The sequence below is a fragment of the Salmo salar genome, chromosome 06 (genome assembly GCF_965601325.2).
Source record: "Salmo salar chromosome 06, fSalSal1, whole genome shotgun sequence".
Classification (NCBI taxonomy): domain Eukaryota; kingdom Metazoa; phylum Chordata; class Actinopteri; order Salmoniformes; family Salmonidae; genus Salmo; species Salmo salar.
Genome location: NC_138296.1, coordinates 10,599,928 through 10,617,823, shown reverse-complemented (window position 1 = coordinate 10,617,823; position 17,896 = coordinate 10,599,928). Strand labels below are relative to the sequence as shown.

The following is a 17,896-nucleotide window of genomic DNA, read 5'->3' as shown; positions in this document are numbered from 1 at the left end:
TGGGGAGATGAAGACATGGGGAGATGAAGAGAGGGAGACATGGGGAGATGGAGACATGGAGAGATGGAGACATGGGGAGATGGAGACATGGAGAGATGGAGACATGGGGAGATGAAGACATGGGGAGATGAAGAGAGGGAGACATGGGGAGATGGAGACATGGAGAGATGGAGACATGGGGAGATGGAGAGACAGAGAGAGGGATGGAGAGACAGAGAGAGGGATGGAGAGATGGAGAGAGGGATGGAGAGACAGAGAGACAGAGAGAGGGATGGAGAGAGAGAGAGATGAAGAGAGGGAGACATGGGGAGATGGAGATGAAGAGAGGGAGACATGGGGAGATGAAGAGAGGGAGACATGGGAGATGGAGACATGGGGAGATGGAGAGAGGGAGACATGGGGAGATGAAGAGAGGGAGACATGGGGAGATGAAGAGAGGGAGACATGGGGAGATGGAGACATGGGGAGATGAAGAGAGGGAGACATGGGGAGATGAAGAGAGGGAGACATGGGGAGATGGAGACATGGGGAGATGAAGAGAGGGAGACATGGGGAGAGGGAGACATGGGGAGATGGAGACATGGGGAGATGAAGAGAGGGAGACATGGGGAGATGGAGACATGGGGAGATGAAGAGAGGGAGACATGGGGAGATGAAGAGAGGGAGACATGGGGAGATGGAGACATGGGGAGATGAAGAGAGGGAGACATGGGGAGAGGGAGACATGGGGAGATGGAGACATGGGGAGATGAAGACATGGGGAGATGAAGACATGGGGAGAGGGAGACATGGAGACATGGGGAGATGGAGACATGGGGAGATGAAGACATGGGGAGATGAAGAGAGGGAGACATGGGGAGATGAAGACATGGGGAGATGAAGAGAGGGAGACATGGGGAGATGAAGAGATGGGGAGATGAAGAGAGGGAGACATGGGGAGATGGAGACATGGGGAGATGGAGAGACAGAGAGAGGGATGGAGAGACAGAGAGACAGAGAGAGGGATGGAGAGACAGAGAGAGGGATGGAGAGATGGAGAGAGAGACAGAGAGAGGGATGGAGAGACAGAGAGAGGGATGGAGAGACAGAGAGAGGGATGGAGAGACAGAGAGACAGAGAGAGGGATGGAGAGACAGAGAGACAGAGAGAGGGATGGAGAGACAGAGAGAGGGATGGAGAGATGGAGAGAGGGATGGAGAGATGGAGAGACAGAGAGACAGAGAGAGGGATGGAGAGACAGGGAGAGGGATGAGAGACAGAGAGAGGGATGGAGAGACAGAGAGAGGGATGGAGAGATGGAGAGACAGAGAGACAGAGAGAGGGATGGAGAGACAGAGAGAGGGATGGAGAGACAGAGAGAGGGATGGAGAGACAGAGAGAGGGATGGAGAGACAGAGAGAGGGATGGAGAGATGGAGAGACAGAGAGAGGGATGGAGAGACAGAGAGAGGGATGGAGAGACAGAGAGAGGGATGGAGAGACAGAGAGAGGGATGGAGAGACAGAGAGAGGGATGGAGAGACAGAGAGAGGGGGAGGCGGGGGGTGGAGACATGGAGAGACAGAGAGACAGAGAGAGGGATGGAGAGACAGAGAGAGGGATGGAGAGACAGAAAGAGGGTTGGAGAGACAGAGAGAGGGATGGAGAGACAGAGAGAGGGATGGAGAGACAGAGAGAGGGTTGGATAGACAGAGAGAGGGATGGAGAGACAGAGAGAGGGATGGAGAGATGGAGAGAGAGAGACAGAGAGAGGGATGGAGAGACAGAGAGAGGGATGGAGGAGTGGGTAGTTGTTTTGATGTATTGTTGCGTCTGTTCGGTTATTGCGTGTCACTCTGTCTCCACTCCAATATCTGGTTTACACTTAATGTGAAACTGCAAGGCATTGTCTGTACCTCACGATCTGTAATCCAGAAACCTTCAACAGTCAATCCTACTCCACAGGGCTGGTTTACCCAGACTCTCCACTGAGTCTGCTTTTAGCAGATAGAAAGTCTATTCCTGAAATAAAATAAACATTTCAGTAGAGAGTCACAGTTGGTTTTTCATTGACGTCAAAGTGTTTGAATGTGTGACTTCTCCAAGAGTAGGGTGCAGCACAGAATGTTCACAGAATGGCACAGAATGTTCTCTGCTTTTAACCTAGGTGCATTCTGGCCCAGAATGTTCTCTGCTTGCAGCACACAGGCACAGAATATTCTCTGCTTTTAACCTAGGTGCATTCTGGCCCAGAATGTTCTCTGCTTTTAACCTAGGTGCATTCTGGCCCAGAATGTTCTCTGCTTTTAACCTAGGTGCAGCACACGGGCCCAGAATGTTCTCTGCTTTTAACCTAGGTGCAGCACACTGGTCCAGAATGTTCTCTGCTTTTAACCTAGGTGCAGCACACTGGCCCAGAATGTTCTCTGCTTTTAACCTAGGTGCAGCACACTGGCCCAGAATGTTCTTTGCTTTTAACCTAGGTGCAGCACACTGGCCCAGAATGTTCTCTGCTTTTAACCTAGGTGCAGCACGCTGGCCCAGAATGTTCTCTGCTTTTAACCTAGGTGCAGCACACTGGCCCAGAATGTTCTCTGCTTTTAACCTAGGTGCATTCTGGTCCAGAATGTTCTCTGCTTTTAACCTAGGTGCAGCACACTGGCCCAGAATGTTCTCTGCTTTTAACCTAGGTGCATTCTGGTCCAGAATGTTCTCTGCTTTTAACCTAGGTGCAGCATTTGACATCTTCTGGTATCAGACAGTATGGTACCTGGAACATAGTCTGGACAGACTCAGGACCCAACATGTAACAATACTGATATTCTGTTCCTGTAGTCCTGTTTATCCTTTCCATTCGGAGAAGTAATGTGTTCAAAAAGAGGTGTGATGTCATGTGTTGTCTCTCCTTTTCATGTGATGATGATGATGATGATGATGCGTCCTTCTCTGTCACATGTTGATTTTCCCACGGATGACCAGGCACAGCAGCTGTCACGTTCAGTGTTCCCCCCTGGACATACAGGCAAAGCAGGTGTCACGGTCAAAGTGTTCCCCCTCTGGACATACAGGCACAACAGGTGTCATGATCAAAGTGTTCCCCCCTGGACATACAGGCAAAGCAGGTGTCACAGTCAAAGTGTTCCTCCTCTGGACATACAGGCAAAGCAGGTGTCACGGTCAAAGTGTTCCCCCTCTGGACATACAGGCAAAGCAGGTGTCACGGTCAAAGTGTTCCCCCTCTGGACATACAGGCAAAGCAGGTGTCACGGTCAAAGTGTTCCCCCTCTGGACATACAGGCAAAGCAGGTGTCACGGTCAAAGTGTTCCCCCTCTGGACATACAGGCAAAGCAGGTGTCACGGTCAAAGTGTTCCCACTAGACCCACTGACACAATGATGTAGACACAGAGAGACACAGAAAGAGAGAGAGAGAGAGAGAGAGAGAGAGAGAGAGAGAGAGAGAGAGAGAAGCATTTGTGAGAAAGATGAACATATTGATGGATAGGACAGACAGCAAATTGAGGGACAGATCTGTTGTTGTGCGTTTCTGTTTTTCTCAGGTAATTGTAGGTGACTGCTAAATCACATTACTGTTCTTCCTTTAGATTACTAGCTGGATGACTCATCGCTGGGTGGTGTTGTCTTGAACAGTGTAGGCCTATCATTGAAATACAACCCACTGGCTGGGTTCTGAACCTCCATCATGTAATATGAAGTATGAACATGATGTGCCCTTTCTTCCCTCTCTGAAAGTGAGATGGTGTCCGCATCCCAAAACGGCACCCTATTCCCTACGTAGTGCACTACCACGGGTCTGAAGTAGTGCACGGGAGTAGGATATAGAGGTGCCATTTGGAATGCACTAATTATGACACAATCAAATATGATCCAGTTTATCACTTCGGTTCTACAGAGCGACTGCATCAGTAGTTATTGTGATTCATAGCAGCCCTTGAGGGTGTTAGTTAATATTTAGGTGTCTGTCACAAATGGCACCCTATTCCCAGCCCCATTGGCCCTGGTCAAAAGTAGAGCACTATATAGGAAATAGGCTGGCATTTGGGACGCTAACGAAGTCTCTCCACAGAAGGGATAAAGTAAGTAGCCTGTGAAAGGCGTGATCACAGTGAAAACTGAACACGATGAGGCTCAAAAACATAATGTGTCACACGGCAGAAAGCTCTAGAACTATTGAGCTGCAGGGTAAATAACAACCAGCCACAGCAAATAGACCAACCTGTTGTTGTTGTACTGCTGCATGGGACACTGATCCTTTACTGCTGCATGGGACACTGATCCTTTACTGCTGCATGGGACACTGATCCTTTACTGCTGCATGGGACACTGATCCTTTACTCCTGCATGGGACACTGATCCTTTACTGCTGCATGGGACACTGATCCTTTACTCCTGCATGGGACACTGATCCTTTACTGCTGCATGGGACACTGATCCTTTACTGCTGCATGGGACACGTATCCTTTACTGCTGCATGGGACACGTATCCTTTACTGCTGCATGGGACACTGATCCTTTACTGCTGCATGGGACACTGATCCTTTACTGCTGCATGGGACACTGATCCTTTACTCCTGCATGGGACACTGATCCTTTACTGCTGCATGGGACACTGATCCTTTACTGCTGCATGGGACACGGATCCTTTACTGCTGCATGGGACACTGATCCTTTACTGCTGCATTAAACACTGATCCTTTACTGCTGCATGGGACACGGATCCTTTACTGCTGCATGGGACACTGATCCTTTACTGCTGCATGGGACACTGATCCTTTTCTCCTGCATGGGACACGGATCCTTTACTACTGCATTAAACACTGATCCTATACTGCTGCATGGGACACTGATCCTTACTGCTGCATGAGACACTGATCCTTTACTGCTGCATTAAACACTGATCCTTTACTGCTGCATGGGACACGGATCCTTTACTGCTGCATGGGACACGGATCCTTTACTGCTACATGGGACACTGATCCTTTACTGCTGCATGGGACACGGATCCTTTACTGCTGCATGGGACACTGATCCTTACTGCTGCATGGGACACTGATCCTTTACTGCTGCATGGGACACGGATCCTTTACTGCTACATGGGACACTGATCCTTTACTGCTGCATGGGACACGGATCCTTTACTGCTGCATGGGACACTGATCCTTACTGCTGCATGGGACACTGATCCTTTACTGCTGCATGGGACACGGATCCTTACTGCTGCATGGGACACTGATCCTTTTCTGCTGCATTAAACACTGATCCTTTACTGCTGCATGGGACACTGATCCTTTTCTGCTGCATTAAACACTGATCCTTTACTGCTGCATGGGACACTGATCCTTTTCTGCTGCATTAAACACTGATCCTTTACTGCTGCATGGGACACTGATCCTTTTCTGCTGCATTAAACACTGATCCTTTACTCCTGCATGGGACACGGATCCTTTACTGCTGCATTAAACACTGATCCTATACTGCTGCATGGGACACGGATCCTTTACTGCTGCATGGGACACTGATCCTTTACTGCTGCATGGGACACGGATCCTTTACTGCTGCATGGGACACTGATCCTATACTGCTGCATGGGACACTGATCATTTACTGCTGCATTAAACACTGATCCTTTACTGCTGCATGGGACACTGATCCTTTACTGCTGCATGGGACACGGATCCTTATTGCTGCATGGGACACTGATCCTATTCTGCTGCATTAAACACTGATCCTTTACCTCTTGCATGGGACACTGATCCTTTTCTGCTGCATTAAACACTGATCCTTTACTGCTGCATGGGACACTGATCCTTTTCTGCTGCATTAAACATTGATCCTTTACTCCTGCATGGGACACGGATCCTTTACTGCTGCATGGGACACGGATCCTTTACTGCTGCATGGGACACTGATCCTTTTCTGCTGCATGGGACACGGATCCTTTTCTGCTGCATTAAACACGGATCCTTTACTGCTGCATGGGACACTGATCCTTACTGCTGCATGGGACACTGATCCTTTTCTGCTGCATTAAACACTGATCCTTACTGCTGCATGGGACACTGATCCTTTTCTGCTGCATTAAACACTGATCCTTTACTCCTGCATGTGACACGGATCCTTTACTGCTGCATGGGACACTGATCCTTTATTGCTGCATTAAACACTGATCCTTTACTGCTGCATGGGACACGGATCATTTTCTGCTGCATGGGACACGGATCCTTTACTCCTGCATGGGACACGGATCCTTACTGCTGCATGGGACACGGATCCTTTACTCCTGCATGGGACACTGATCCTTTACTGCTGCATGGGACACTTATCATTTATGGAACACTGATCCTTTACTGCTGCATTAAACACTGATCCTTTACTGCTGCATGGGACACGGATCCTTTACTGCTGTATTAAACACTGATCCTTTACTGCTGCATTAAACACTGATCCTTTACTGCTGCATTAAACACTGATCCTTTACTGCTGCATTAAACACTGATCCTTTACTTCTGCATGGGACACTGATCCTTTACTGCTGTGTGGAACACGGATCCTTTACTGCTGCGTGGGACACGGATCCTTTACTGCTGCATTAAACACTGATCCTTTACTGCTGCATGGGACACGGATCCTTTACTGCTGCATGGGACACAGATCCTTTATTGCTGCATTAAACACTGATCCTTTACTGCTGCATGGGACACGGATCCTTTACTGCTGCATTAAACACTGATCCTTTACTGCTGCATGGGACACGGATCCTGGGACTTCACAGAGAATCATTATATTATGCTGCAAACAACGTGATGCTTTTTAATTTGCTCCGTTTATTATCCACACAAACCCTGACCCTGTCCATCATGGAAATACTGTGATGCTTTTGAAAAGTCTAATTTAATACATTTTTTATAAAAAACCTTCATCTATTTTTATAGCACACAAATTAGCCAACCTGGTCACAAAGCTGAAACATTAGGAAACCAATTAGTGACTACAGACAGATAACAATGATCTTAATAATTACTGCAGTGTATCATACAGGGGAAACACAATGCCGTTTACTGCAGTGTATCATACAGGGGAAACACAATGCCGTTTACTGCCGTGTATCATACAGGGGAAACACAATGCCGTTTACTGCAGTGTATCATACAGGGGAAACACAATGCCTGTTACTGCAGTGTATCATACAGGGGAAACACAATGCCGTTTACTGCAGTGTATCATACAGGGGAAACACAATGCCTGTTACTGCAGTGTATCATACAGGGGAAACACTATGCCGTTTACTGCAGTGTATCATACAGGGGAAACACAATGCCTGTTACTGCAGTGTATCATACAGGGGAAACACAATGCCGTTTACTGCAGTGTATCATACAGGGGAAACACTATGCCGTTTACTGCAGTGTATCATACAGGGGAAACACAATGCCGTTTACTGCAGTGTATCATACAGGGGAAAGACAATGCCTGTTACTGCAGTGTATCATACAGGGGAAACACAATGCCTGTTACTGCAGTGTATCATACAGGGGAAACGCTATGCAGTTTACTGCAGTGTATCATATAGGGGAAACACTATGCAGTTTACTGCAGTGTATCATACAGGGGAAACACTATGCAGTTTACTGCATTGTATCATACAGGGGAAACACAATGCCGTTTACTGCAGTGTATCATACAGGGGAAACACTATGCCGTTTACTGCAGTGTATCATACAGGGGAAACACAATGCCGTTTACTGCAGTGTATCATACAGGGGAAACACAATGCCGTTTACTGCAGTGTGTCATACAGGGGAAACACAATGCCGTTTACTGCAGTGTATCATACAGGGGAAACACAATGTCTGTTACTGCCGTGTATCATACAGGGGAAACACAATGCCGTTTACTGCAGTGTATCATACAGGGGAAACACAATGCCTGTTACTGCAGTGTATCATACAGGGGAAACACAATGCCGTTTACTGCAGTGTATCATACAGGGGAAACACAATGCCGTTTACTGCAGTGTATCATACAGGGGAAAGACAATGCCTGTTACTGCAGTGTATCATACAGGGGAAACACAATGCCTGTTACTGCAGTGTATCATACAGGGGAAACGCTATGCAGTTTACTGCAGTGTATCATATAGGGGAAACACTATGCAGTTTACTGCAGTGTATCATACAGGGGAAACACAATGCCGTTTACTGCAGTGTATCATACAGGGGAAACACTATGCCTGTTACTGCAGTGTATCATACAGGGGAAACACAATGCCTGTTACTGCAGTGTATCATACAGGGGAAACACAATGCCTGTTACTGCAGTGTATCATACAGGGGAAACACTATGCCGTTTACTGCAGTGTATCATACAGGGGAAACACAATGCCGTTTACTGCAGTGTATCATACAGGGGAAATACTATGCCTGTGTGCACACGGTGAATGATGATCTGTCACGTTTCCCAGGAACATTCCCCACCTACGTGTGAGCCCCAGGTCCCATGATGACTAGCTAGCTGGATGATGTGGGTAGAGAGCCATCACATTATTACAGAGAGAGGGGAGAACAGGGCCAGGGGTGTCCCGTCGCCCACGTCTCATCGGATGTCCAGAAATAGCCAAAATCGAATGTCTAAATATACCCCATATACCTCATATACCTATAATTATACCCCATATACCCCTAATTATACCCCATATATCTCTAAATATACCCCATATACCTCATATACCTATAATTATACCCCATATACCCCTAATTATACCCCATATATCTCTAAATATACCCCATATACCTCATATACCTATAATTATACCCCATATACCCCTAATTATACCCCATATACCTCTAATTATACCCCATATACCCCTAATTATACCCCATATACCTCTAATTATACCCCATATTCCTGTAATTATACCCCATTTACCTCTAATTATACCTCATATACCCCTAATTATACCCATATACCTCTAATTATACCCCATATACCCCTAATTATACCCCATATACCTCTAATTATACCCCATATACCCCTAATTATACCCCATATACCTCTAATTATACCCCATATACCTCTAATTATACCCCATTTACCTCTAATTATACCCCATATACCCCTAATTATACCCCATATACCTCTAATTATACCCCATATACCTCTAATTATACCCCATTTACCTCTAATTATACCCATATACCTCTAATTATACCCATATACCTCTAAGTATACCCCATATACCCCTAATTATACCCCATATACCTCTAATTATACCCATATACCTCTAATTATACCCATATACCTCTAAATATACCCCATATACCCCTAATTATACCCCATATACCTCAAATTATACCCATATACCTCAAATTATACCCCATATACCTCAAATTATACCCCATATACCTCGAATTATACCCCTAATTATACCCCTAATTATACCCCATATACCTCTAATTATACCCATATACCTCTAATTATACCCATATACCTCTAAATATACCCCATATACCCCTAATTATACCCCATATTCCTCTAATTATACTCCATTTACCTCTAATTATACCCCATATATCCCTAATTATACCCATATACCTCTAATTATACCCCATATACCCCTAATTATACCCCATATACCTCAAATTATACCCCATATACCCCTAATTATACCCCATATACCTCTAATTATACCACATATACCTCTAATTATACCCCATTTACCTCAAATTATACCCCATATACCCCTAATTATACCCCATATACCTCTAATTATACCCCATATACCCCTAATTATACCCCATATACCTCTAATTATACCCATATACCTCTAATTATACCCATATACCTCTAAATATACCCCATATACCCCTAATTATACCCCATATACCTCAAATTATACCCATATACCTCAAATTATACCCCATATACCTCGAATTATACCCCATATACCTCGAATTATACCCCTAATTATACCCCATATACCCCTAATTATACCCCTAATTATACCCCATATACCCCTAATTATACCCCATATACCTGTAAATATACCCCATATACCCCTAATTATACCCCATACACCCCTAATTATACCCCATATACCTCTAATTATACCCCATATACACCTCTAAATATACCCCATATACCCCTAATTATATCCCATATACCCCTAATTATACCCCATATACCCCTAATTATAGCTGTGCTCCATCTCTATCTCTAGCTGTGATCCATCTCTAGCTATGCTCCATCTCCATCTCTAGCTGTGCTCCATCTCCATCTCTAGCTGTGCTCCATCTCTAGCCGTGCTCCATCTCCATCTCTAGCTGTGCTCCATCTCCATCTCTAGCTGTGCTCCATCTCTAGCTGTGCTCCATCTCTAGCTGTGCTCCATCTCCATCTCTAGCTGTGCTCCATCTCTAGCTGTGCTCCATCTCTAGCTGTGCTCCATCTCTATCTCTAGCTGTGCTCCATCTCTAGCTGTGCTCCATCTCCATCTCCAGCTGTGCTCCATCTCTAGCTGTGCTGCATCTCCATCTCTAGCTGTGCTCCATCTCCATCTCTAGCTGTACTCCATCGCTAGCTGTGCTCCATCTCTAGCTGTGCTCCATCTCCATCTCCAGCTGTGCTCCATCTCTAGCTGTGCTCCATCTCCATCTCTAGCTGTGCTCCATCTCCATGTCTAGCTGTGCTCCATCTCCATCTCTAGCTGTGCTCCATCTCTAACTGTGCTCCATCTCTAGCTGTGCTCCATCTCTAACTGTGCGCCATCTCTAACTGTGCTCCATCTCTAACTGTGCTCCATCTCTATCTCTAGCTGTGCTCAATCTCTAGCTGTGCTCCCTCTCTATCTCTAGCTGTGCTCCATCTCTATCTCTAGCTGTGCTCCATCTCTAGCTGTGCTCCATCTCCCTCTGTAGCTGTGCTCCATTTCTAGCTGTGCTCCATCTCCATCTCTAGCTGTGCTCCATCTCTAGCTGTGCTCCATCTCTAACTGTGCTCCATCTCTAACTGTGCTCCATTTCTAACTGTGCTCCATCTCTATCTCTAGCTGTGCTCCATCTCAAGCTGTGTTCCATCTCTAGCTGTGCTCCATCTCTAACTGTGCCTCATCTCCATCTCCATCTCTAGCTGTGCTCCATCTCTAGCTGTGCTCCATCTCTAGCTGCGCTCCATCTCCATCTCTAGCTGTGCTCCATCTCTAACTGTGCCTCATCTCCATCTCTAGCTGTGCTCCATCTCTAGCTGTGCTCCGTCTCTATCTCTAGCTGTGCTCCATCTCTAGCTGTGCTCCATCTCTATCTCTAGCTGTGCTCCATCTTTAACTGCGCTCCATCTCCAACTGTGCTCCATCTCCATCTCTAGCTGTGCTCCATCTCCAGCTGTGCTCCATCTCTAGCTGTGCTCCATCTCCATCTCTAGCTGTGCTCCATCTCTAGCTGTGCTCCATCTCTAGCTGTGCTCCATCTTTAGCTGTGCTCCATCTCCATCTCTAGCTGTGCTCCATCTTTAGCTGTGCTCCATCACTAGCTGTGCTCCATCTCTATATATGCTCCATCTCCATCTCTAGCTGTGCTCCATCTCTAGCTGTGCTCCATCTCCATCTCTAGCTGTGCTCCATCTCTTGCTGTGCTCCATCTCTATCTCTAGCTGTGCTCCATCTCTAGCTGTGCTCCCACTCCATCTCTAGCTGTGCTCCATCTCTAGCTGTGCTCCATCTCTATCTGTGCTCCATCTCTATCTGTGCTCCATCTCTAGCTGTGCTGTGGGTTTCCCTGACATGTGTATTGGAAGGCTATAGCCTACACTTGACTGATATCACATGATTACAGATATTTCTATGATACTACCATAAAAGGAGCGGAGTGTTGATGCGATGTGATGATTCTATCTAATGACGTAGCAACCAATATGCCCAGCCATACTCTATAAATACCCGCGCCGACGCTCCTCTCCGCACACTGCAACGCTCCGCTGCAACGCATCACATGGTGAAGCAACAAGTGTAACAGACCTGTAACAACCAACAGGATGATCCCCGTGCCTGGAAGGAACATGGAGGTGAACACAACAGAGAAAGTAGTCTACCTTTCCGTTGATGGCACCACCGACACGTTCAGCTCTTGTGCCACTGCCGGGCATCCACAGACCCAGCTCAGCATGAACTATAATGTTGAACAAACGATTTCCACCCAGCTTCCCAATGTTAAAGTCACAGGTGTCAACTGTCAATCACCTACAATCTTCATGCAATTCAAAAAGGTCTCGAGCATGACCAAGGCAAGTAAAGGGATCTTTAATACGGTCACTGAGCACTGGAGACACACGGACAAGAAGACGAGGGTGGTCCGGTCTTCCAGCACGGGGACCACTCAGGCTACATCCTCAGAAAGGTTCCCAAAAAGAAGATCCTTCGACCCGCTAGCGACGTTGACCCTCCCGGACCAGACTCCATGCACCGCGCCACTGGAGGAGATGCGCCTCACCAAGCCCCGTAACTGCCGGCGCGTTGTACTACTCGGCGCGCCCAGAGTGGGCAAGACGAACATTCTCAGGCGGTTCCTGCGCGACGGGTTCGAGGAACAGTACGAGCCGACAGCAGAAGACTTCCACAGGAAGTTGTACCAGATCCGAGGAGAAACCTATCAGATTGATATCCTGGACGCAGCGAAGGAGAGAGACTTCCCCGCTAGACGGAGGCTGTCCATACTGACAGGTGTGTAGGTTATGAGTGTATAGGCTATTGATTGAGTATAGATCTAATTGAGTTGGACAATGAAAAGTGTTTTTGTGTGCATTGAATTGGCCTTTGCATAACCTTGATCTAATACATTGAGTTGGAAAATGAATGTGGGTGTTTTTTGTTGTTGCATTGAATTAAATCACTAAATCTGTACTCTTCTCTACAACAGGTGACATATTTCTCCTGGTGTTCAGTGTGGATGACAGAGACTCCTTCAAAGAGGTGTACACACTGCGCAAAGAGATAATAGCAGCCAAGACCAAGCTGATGAAGCTCAAAGAGAATGCCCGGGTTCCCATAGTGATATGCGGCAACAAAGTGGACTTAGAGGCGGAGAGGGTCATCAGTCGTCTGGAGATGTTCCAAGCTCTTGGGGAGGACACGGCGCTCTTCGAGACATCAGCCAAAGACAGTACCAGTCTAGAAGAGATGTTCCAAGCCCTTGTCAAGCTAGGCGGTCTCCCTACCGAGACGCGTCCGTCGCAGCACCGCGAGATCTCCATACGTACCTATCAGGCGCTGAGCACCAGCAGAAGCCGTTGCGGCAGACGTAGTCGTGCGTTGGTTCCAGACGCGCCATGCGGTGCGGTGTACCCACTGGCCCGCCGCCCCAGCTTTAACAGCGACCTACAGCGGGTAATGGGCCCCAGCCCCACTAAACGGAGCAAACCCATAGAGAAGTGTCAAATTCAATGAATTGAGGGACTTCTCAGTACAAGAAACATATTGTAGTATTACAATATATAACCACTATGTCAAGAGTTATACTCTGCTTTAGGCTATTGGCTGGACCAGTTGAGCCAACTATGTAAATGTATTTTCTTTGTGTACTGTGAAATAATAAAAAATGTATTATCATATTGATATGAGTGTGTTGTGATATTTTAGGTAGACTATCATTTTACACTTAGCAGGCGCCCAGAGCGAGATTCAACTAAGTTAGTAGGGAGAAAAAAAAACATCAGACAATTTGAAACAAGTGATTGATAAACAATTTACTCTTTATTGGTATTGGTTATATATATATATATATTCCATTTAACAGACGCTTTAAATGGAATCCAAAGCGACTTACATTCACGCGTGCATAAATGTTACATGTGGGTGGTCCCAGGTATCGAAACAACTAGCCTGGTGTTGCAAGCGCCATGATCTATCAGCTGAGCTACAACGCTTCATATCAAATACGTAGGATGACCATTTCTGGACAGATTGACAGGGAAAGTACGTGGGTGGTAAAAGCCTGCAGGGGTGCTATGTTCTATAACACCACTCCAGTGGGCACGGCCGTTGTCTCCTTTCTGCTAACAGCTCAAGGCACTGCGGTTTCAGAAAAGACAGTGACAGACAATAAACTGCACATAATTCCTTTTAGGGGCAAGTAGACAAAACCATTCATTCTGAATGTGAAAACATTGAGAGAGAGTACAACGAAGAATACATATTATTCCAAAACATTATTCTATAAATGTATTTTATGATAGAGCTTACTGTCCTGCCCTTGTCTAAAGCAAACGTTGACCACATTGAATTTCCTTTAATTATAAAAAACGAATACAAATAAACAGACTGTTTATCAAAATGACAAATCTGAACACTCAAACAATGTGTGACGTAGTAATTGAAGAGTTTCATTCCAAAAAGCTATATATCCATTTTCAGAAATGTTGGTAAATTAGCTTTTATAGTTTAAATAAATGATGAAAGAGATTGGTGTGTTTTTTCACTATCTAAATCACTCATGTGGCTGTTCAATGACAGACGTGTTTACTTTTAAATAACTTGTTTCATTTTAGAGACAAATAATCATGTTTTTTTGCTAAATGCTATATATCTGCGTCACTCTCAGAGAAATAAGCAGAACTGGTCAGTTTTACAAAGTCAAATGTAACAACAATTTTTTTTTTTTATTAAGAACTGAAAAAATAATACGTGACAAAAAAAAAAGTTAACAATTATTCAATACAGTAATTTGAGATCTGTATGTAAAACATTTACATTTCTAATTGTAGTCATTTAGGAGATGCTCTTATCCAGTGCATTAATCTTAAGATATGGTGAGACGACCACATATCACAGTCAAATATACAGGATAGGAACATAACATTCCAGCTAAACTGTAGTGTTTCGCAAAAAAAACAATTTTCATACACATCTAAAATCTACTAATAAAAAAATAATAACTATCTATGAATAATAACAATAATATTTTATAGACACATGAAGGCACCCATAAGCAATCATTTCTGATGAAAAAACACAAATGTGAAAACGTGCTTAGTTAAATAAAAGGGTTAAAAAAATGTTTTTACAAAAAATTGTGTTTTGGAAATAAACTCATCAATTATGTAGGCAATTAAAGGCTGTGGGTCTTCACTATTCTTCCCATAGAATGTATCATTCTATGATCCTACCTGCCTGGTATATTGGGTCATAGAGGTCCATCAATGAATGATTCATTTGTATTCATTGGGTCCTTGTCAACAGCCTCCAATTTGACTGCATCTGCAGATGCTCCACTATTGAAATGCAAAAAAACCTCAGCAGCACGTTGTAGGAGTGGTGAACATTACCCAGTAGTGTCAGTACTGGGAAACATCTGCTCACATTACTGCTAATCCTTCATCCAAATATTTCTGAAGAACAGACCAGCACGAGTATAGGCCTATCATGACACCAAGGAGGTCTCCTAAATGGAACTCTATTCCCTACATAATGCACTACTTTAGACCAGAACCCTATGGGTCAAATGTAGCGCACTACACAGGGAATAGAGTGCCATTTGAGTCTCCTTCTCTATACAGGTCAACACAGGGCCCTTCTCTATACAGGTCAACACAGGGCCCTTCTCTAGACAGGTCAACACAGGGCCCTTCTCTATACAGATCAAAACACGGGGCCCTTCTCTATACAGGTCAACACAGGGCCCTTCTCTAGACAGGTCAACACAGGGCCCTTCTCTAGACAGGTCAACACAGGGCCCTTCTCTAGACAGGTCAACACAGGGCCCTTCTCTATACAGGTCAACACAGGGCCCTTCTCTATACAGGTCAACACAGGGCCGATCTCTATACAGGTCAACACAGGGCCCTTCTCTAGACAGGTCAACACAGGGCCCTTCTCTAGACAGGTCAACACAGGGCCCTTCTCTATACAGGTCAACACAGGGCCCTTCTCTAGACAGGTCAACACAGGGCCCTTCTCTATACAGGTCAACACAGGGCCCTTCTCTATACAGGTCAACACAGGGCCCTTCTCTAGACAGGTCAACACAGGGCCCTTCTCTAGACAGGTCAACACAGGGCCCTTCTCTAGACAGGTCAACACAGGGCCCTTCTCTAGACAGGTCAACACAGGGCCCTTCTCTATACAGGTCAACACAGGGCCCTTCTCTAGACAGGTCAACACAGGGCCCTTCTCTATACAGGTCAACACAGGGCCCTTCTCTAGACAGGTCAACACAGGGCCCTTCTCTATACAGGTCAACACAGGGCCGATCTCTATACAGGTCAACACAGGGCCGATCTCTATACAGGTCAACACAGGGCCCTTCTCTAGACAGGTCAACACAGGGCCCTTCTCTAGACAGGTCAACACAGGGCCCTTCTCTAGACAGGTCAACACAGGGCCCTTCTCTAGACAGGTCAACACAGGGCCCTTCTCTATACAGGTCAACACAGGGCCCTTCTCTAGACAGGTCAACACAGGGCCCTTCTCTATACAGATCAAAACACGGGGCCCTTCTCTATACAGGTCAACACAGGGCCCTTCTCTAGACAGGTCAACACAGGGCCCTTCTCTATACAGGTCAACACAGGGCCCTTCTCTAGACAGGTCAACACAGGGCCCTTCTCTAGACAGGTCAACACAGGGCCCTTCTCTAGACAGGTCAACACAGGGCCCTTCTCTAGACAGGTCAACACAGGGCCCTTCTCTATACAGGTCAACACAGGGCCCTTCTCTATACAGGTCAACACAGGGCCGATCTCTATACAGGTCAACACAGGGCCCTTCTCTAGACAGGTCAACACAGGGCCCTTCTCTAGACAGGTCAACACAGGGCCCTTCTCTAGACAGGTCAACACAGGGCCCTTCTCTAGACAGGTCAACACAGGGCCCTTCTCTATACAGGTCAACACAGGGCCCTTCTCTAGACAGGTCAACACAGGGCCCTTCTCTATACAGGTCAACACAGGGCCCTTCTCTATACAGGTCAACACAGGGCCCTTCTCTAGACAGGTCAACACAGGGCCCTTCTCTAGACAGGTCAACACAGGGCCCTTCTCTAGACAGGTCAACACAGGGCCCTTCTCTAGACAGGTCAACACAGGGCCCTTCTCTATACAGGTCAACACAGGGCCCTTCTCTAGACAGGTCAACACAGGGCCCTTCTCTATACAGGTCAACACAGGGCCCTTCTCTATACAGGTCAACACAGGGCCCTTCTCTAGACAGGTCAACACAGGGCCCTTCTCTAGACAGGTCAACACAGGGCCCTTCTCTAGACAGGTCAACACAGGGCCCTTCTCTATACAGGTCAACACAGGGCCGATCTCTATACAGGTCAACACAGGGCCGATCTCTATACAGGTCAACACAGGGCCCTTCTCTAGACAGGTCAACACAGGGCCCTTCTCTAGACAGGTCAACACAGGGCCCTTCTCTATACAGGTCAACACAGGGCCCTTCTCTATACAGGTCAACACAGGGCCCTTCTCTAGACAGGTCAACACAGGGCCTTCTCTATACAGGTCAACACAGGGCCCTTCTCTATACAGGTCAACACAGGGAACAGGGGAAACGACAAGTTTAGAGTAATAGGCAGAGAAACAGAGAGAGATCTAATTCCTACATGCTCCATTTAACATGACAGTAATGTCCTGACATGGAGAGATGACAACCCACACCACATAGCCACAGCTGATATTGTGTGCATTCCAAATGGCATCCTATTCCCTATGTAATGCACTCATTTTGGTTAGGGCTCAGGTCAGGGCTCATAGGGCTCAGGTCAGGGCTTATAGGGCTCAGGTCAGGGCTCAGGTCTCACAGGGCTCAGGTCAGGGCTCATAGGGCTCAGGTCAGGGCTTATAGGGCTCAGGTCTCACAGGGCTCAGGTCAGGGCTCAGGTCTCACAGGGCTCAGGTCAGGGCTCATAGGGCT

The 17,896-nt window shown here is 46.4% G+C and overlaps 1 protein-coding gene across 1 annotated transcript; it reads left to right on the top strand.

The window, feature by feature from the left end:
* The first annotated feature begins 11,963 nt into the window (after positions 1 to 11,963).
* LOC106601903 (dexamethasone-induced Ras-related protein 1) lies at positions 11,964 to 13,429 on the top strand. The gene is made up of 2 exons (XM_014194334.3): positions 11,964 to 12,706; positions 12,903 to 13,429. The coding sequence occupies exons 1-2, from the start codon at positions 12,022 to 12,024 to the stop codon at positions 13,427 to 13,429; spliced, it is 1,212 nt and encodes a 403-aa protein (XP_014049809.1). The 5' UTR covers positions 11,964 to 12,021.
* The last annotated feature ends 4,467 nt before the right edge of the window (positions 13,430 to 17,896 follow it).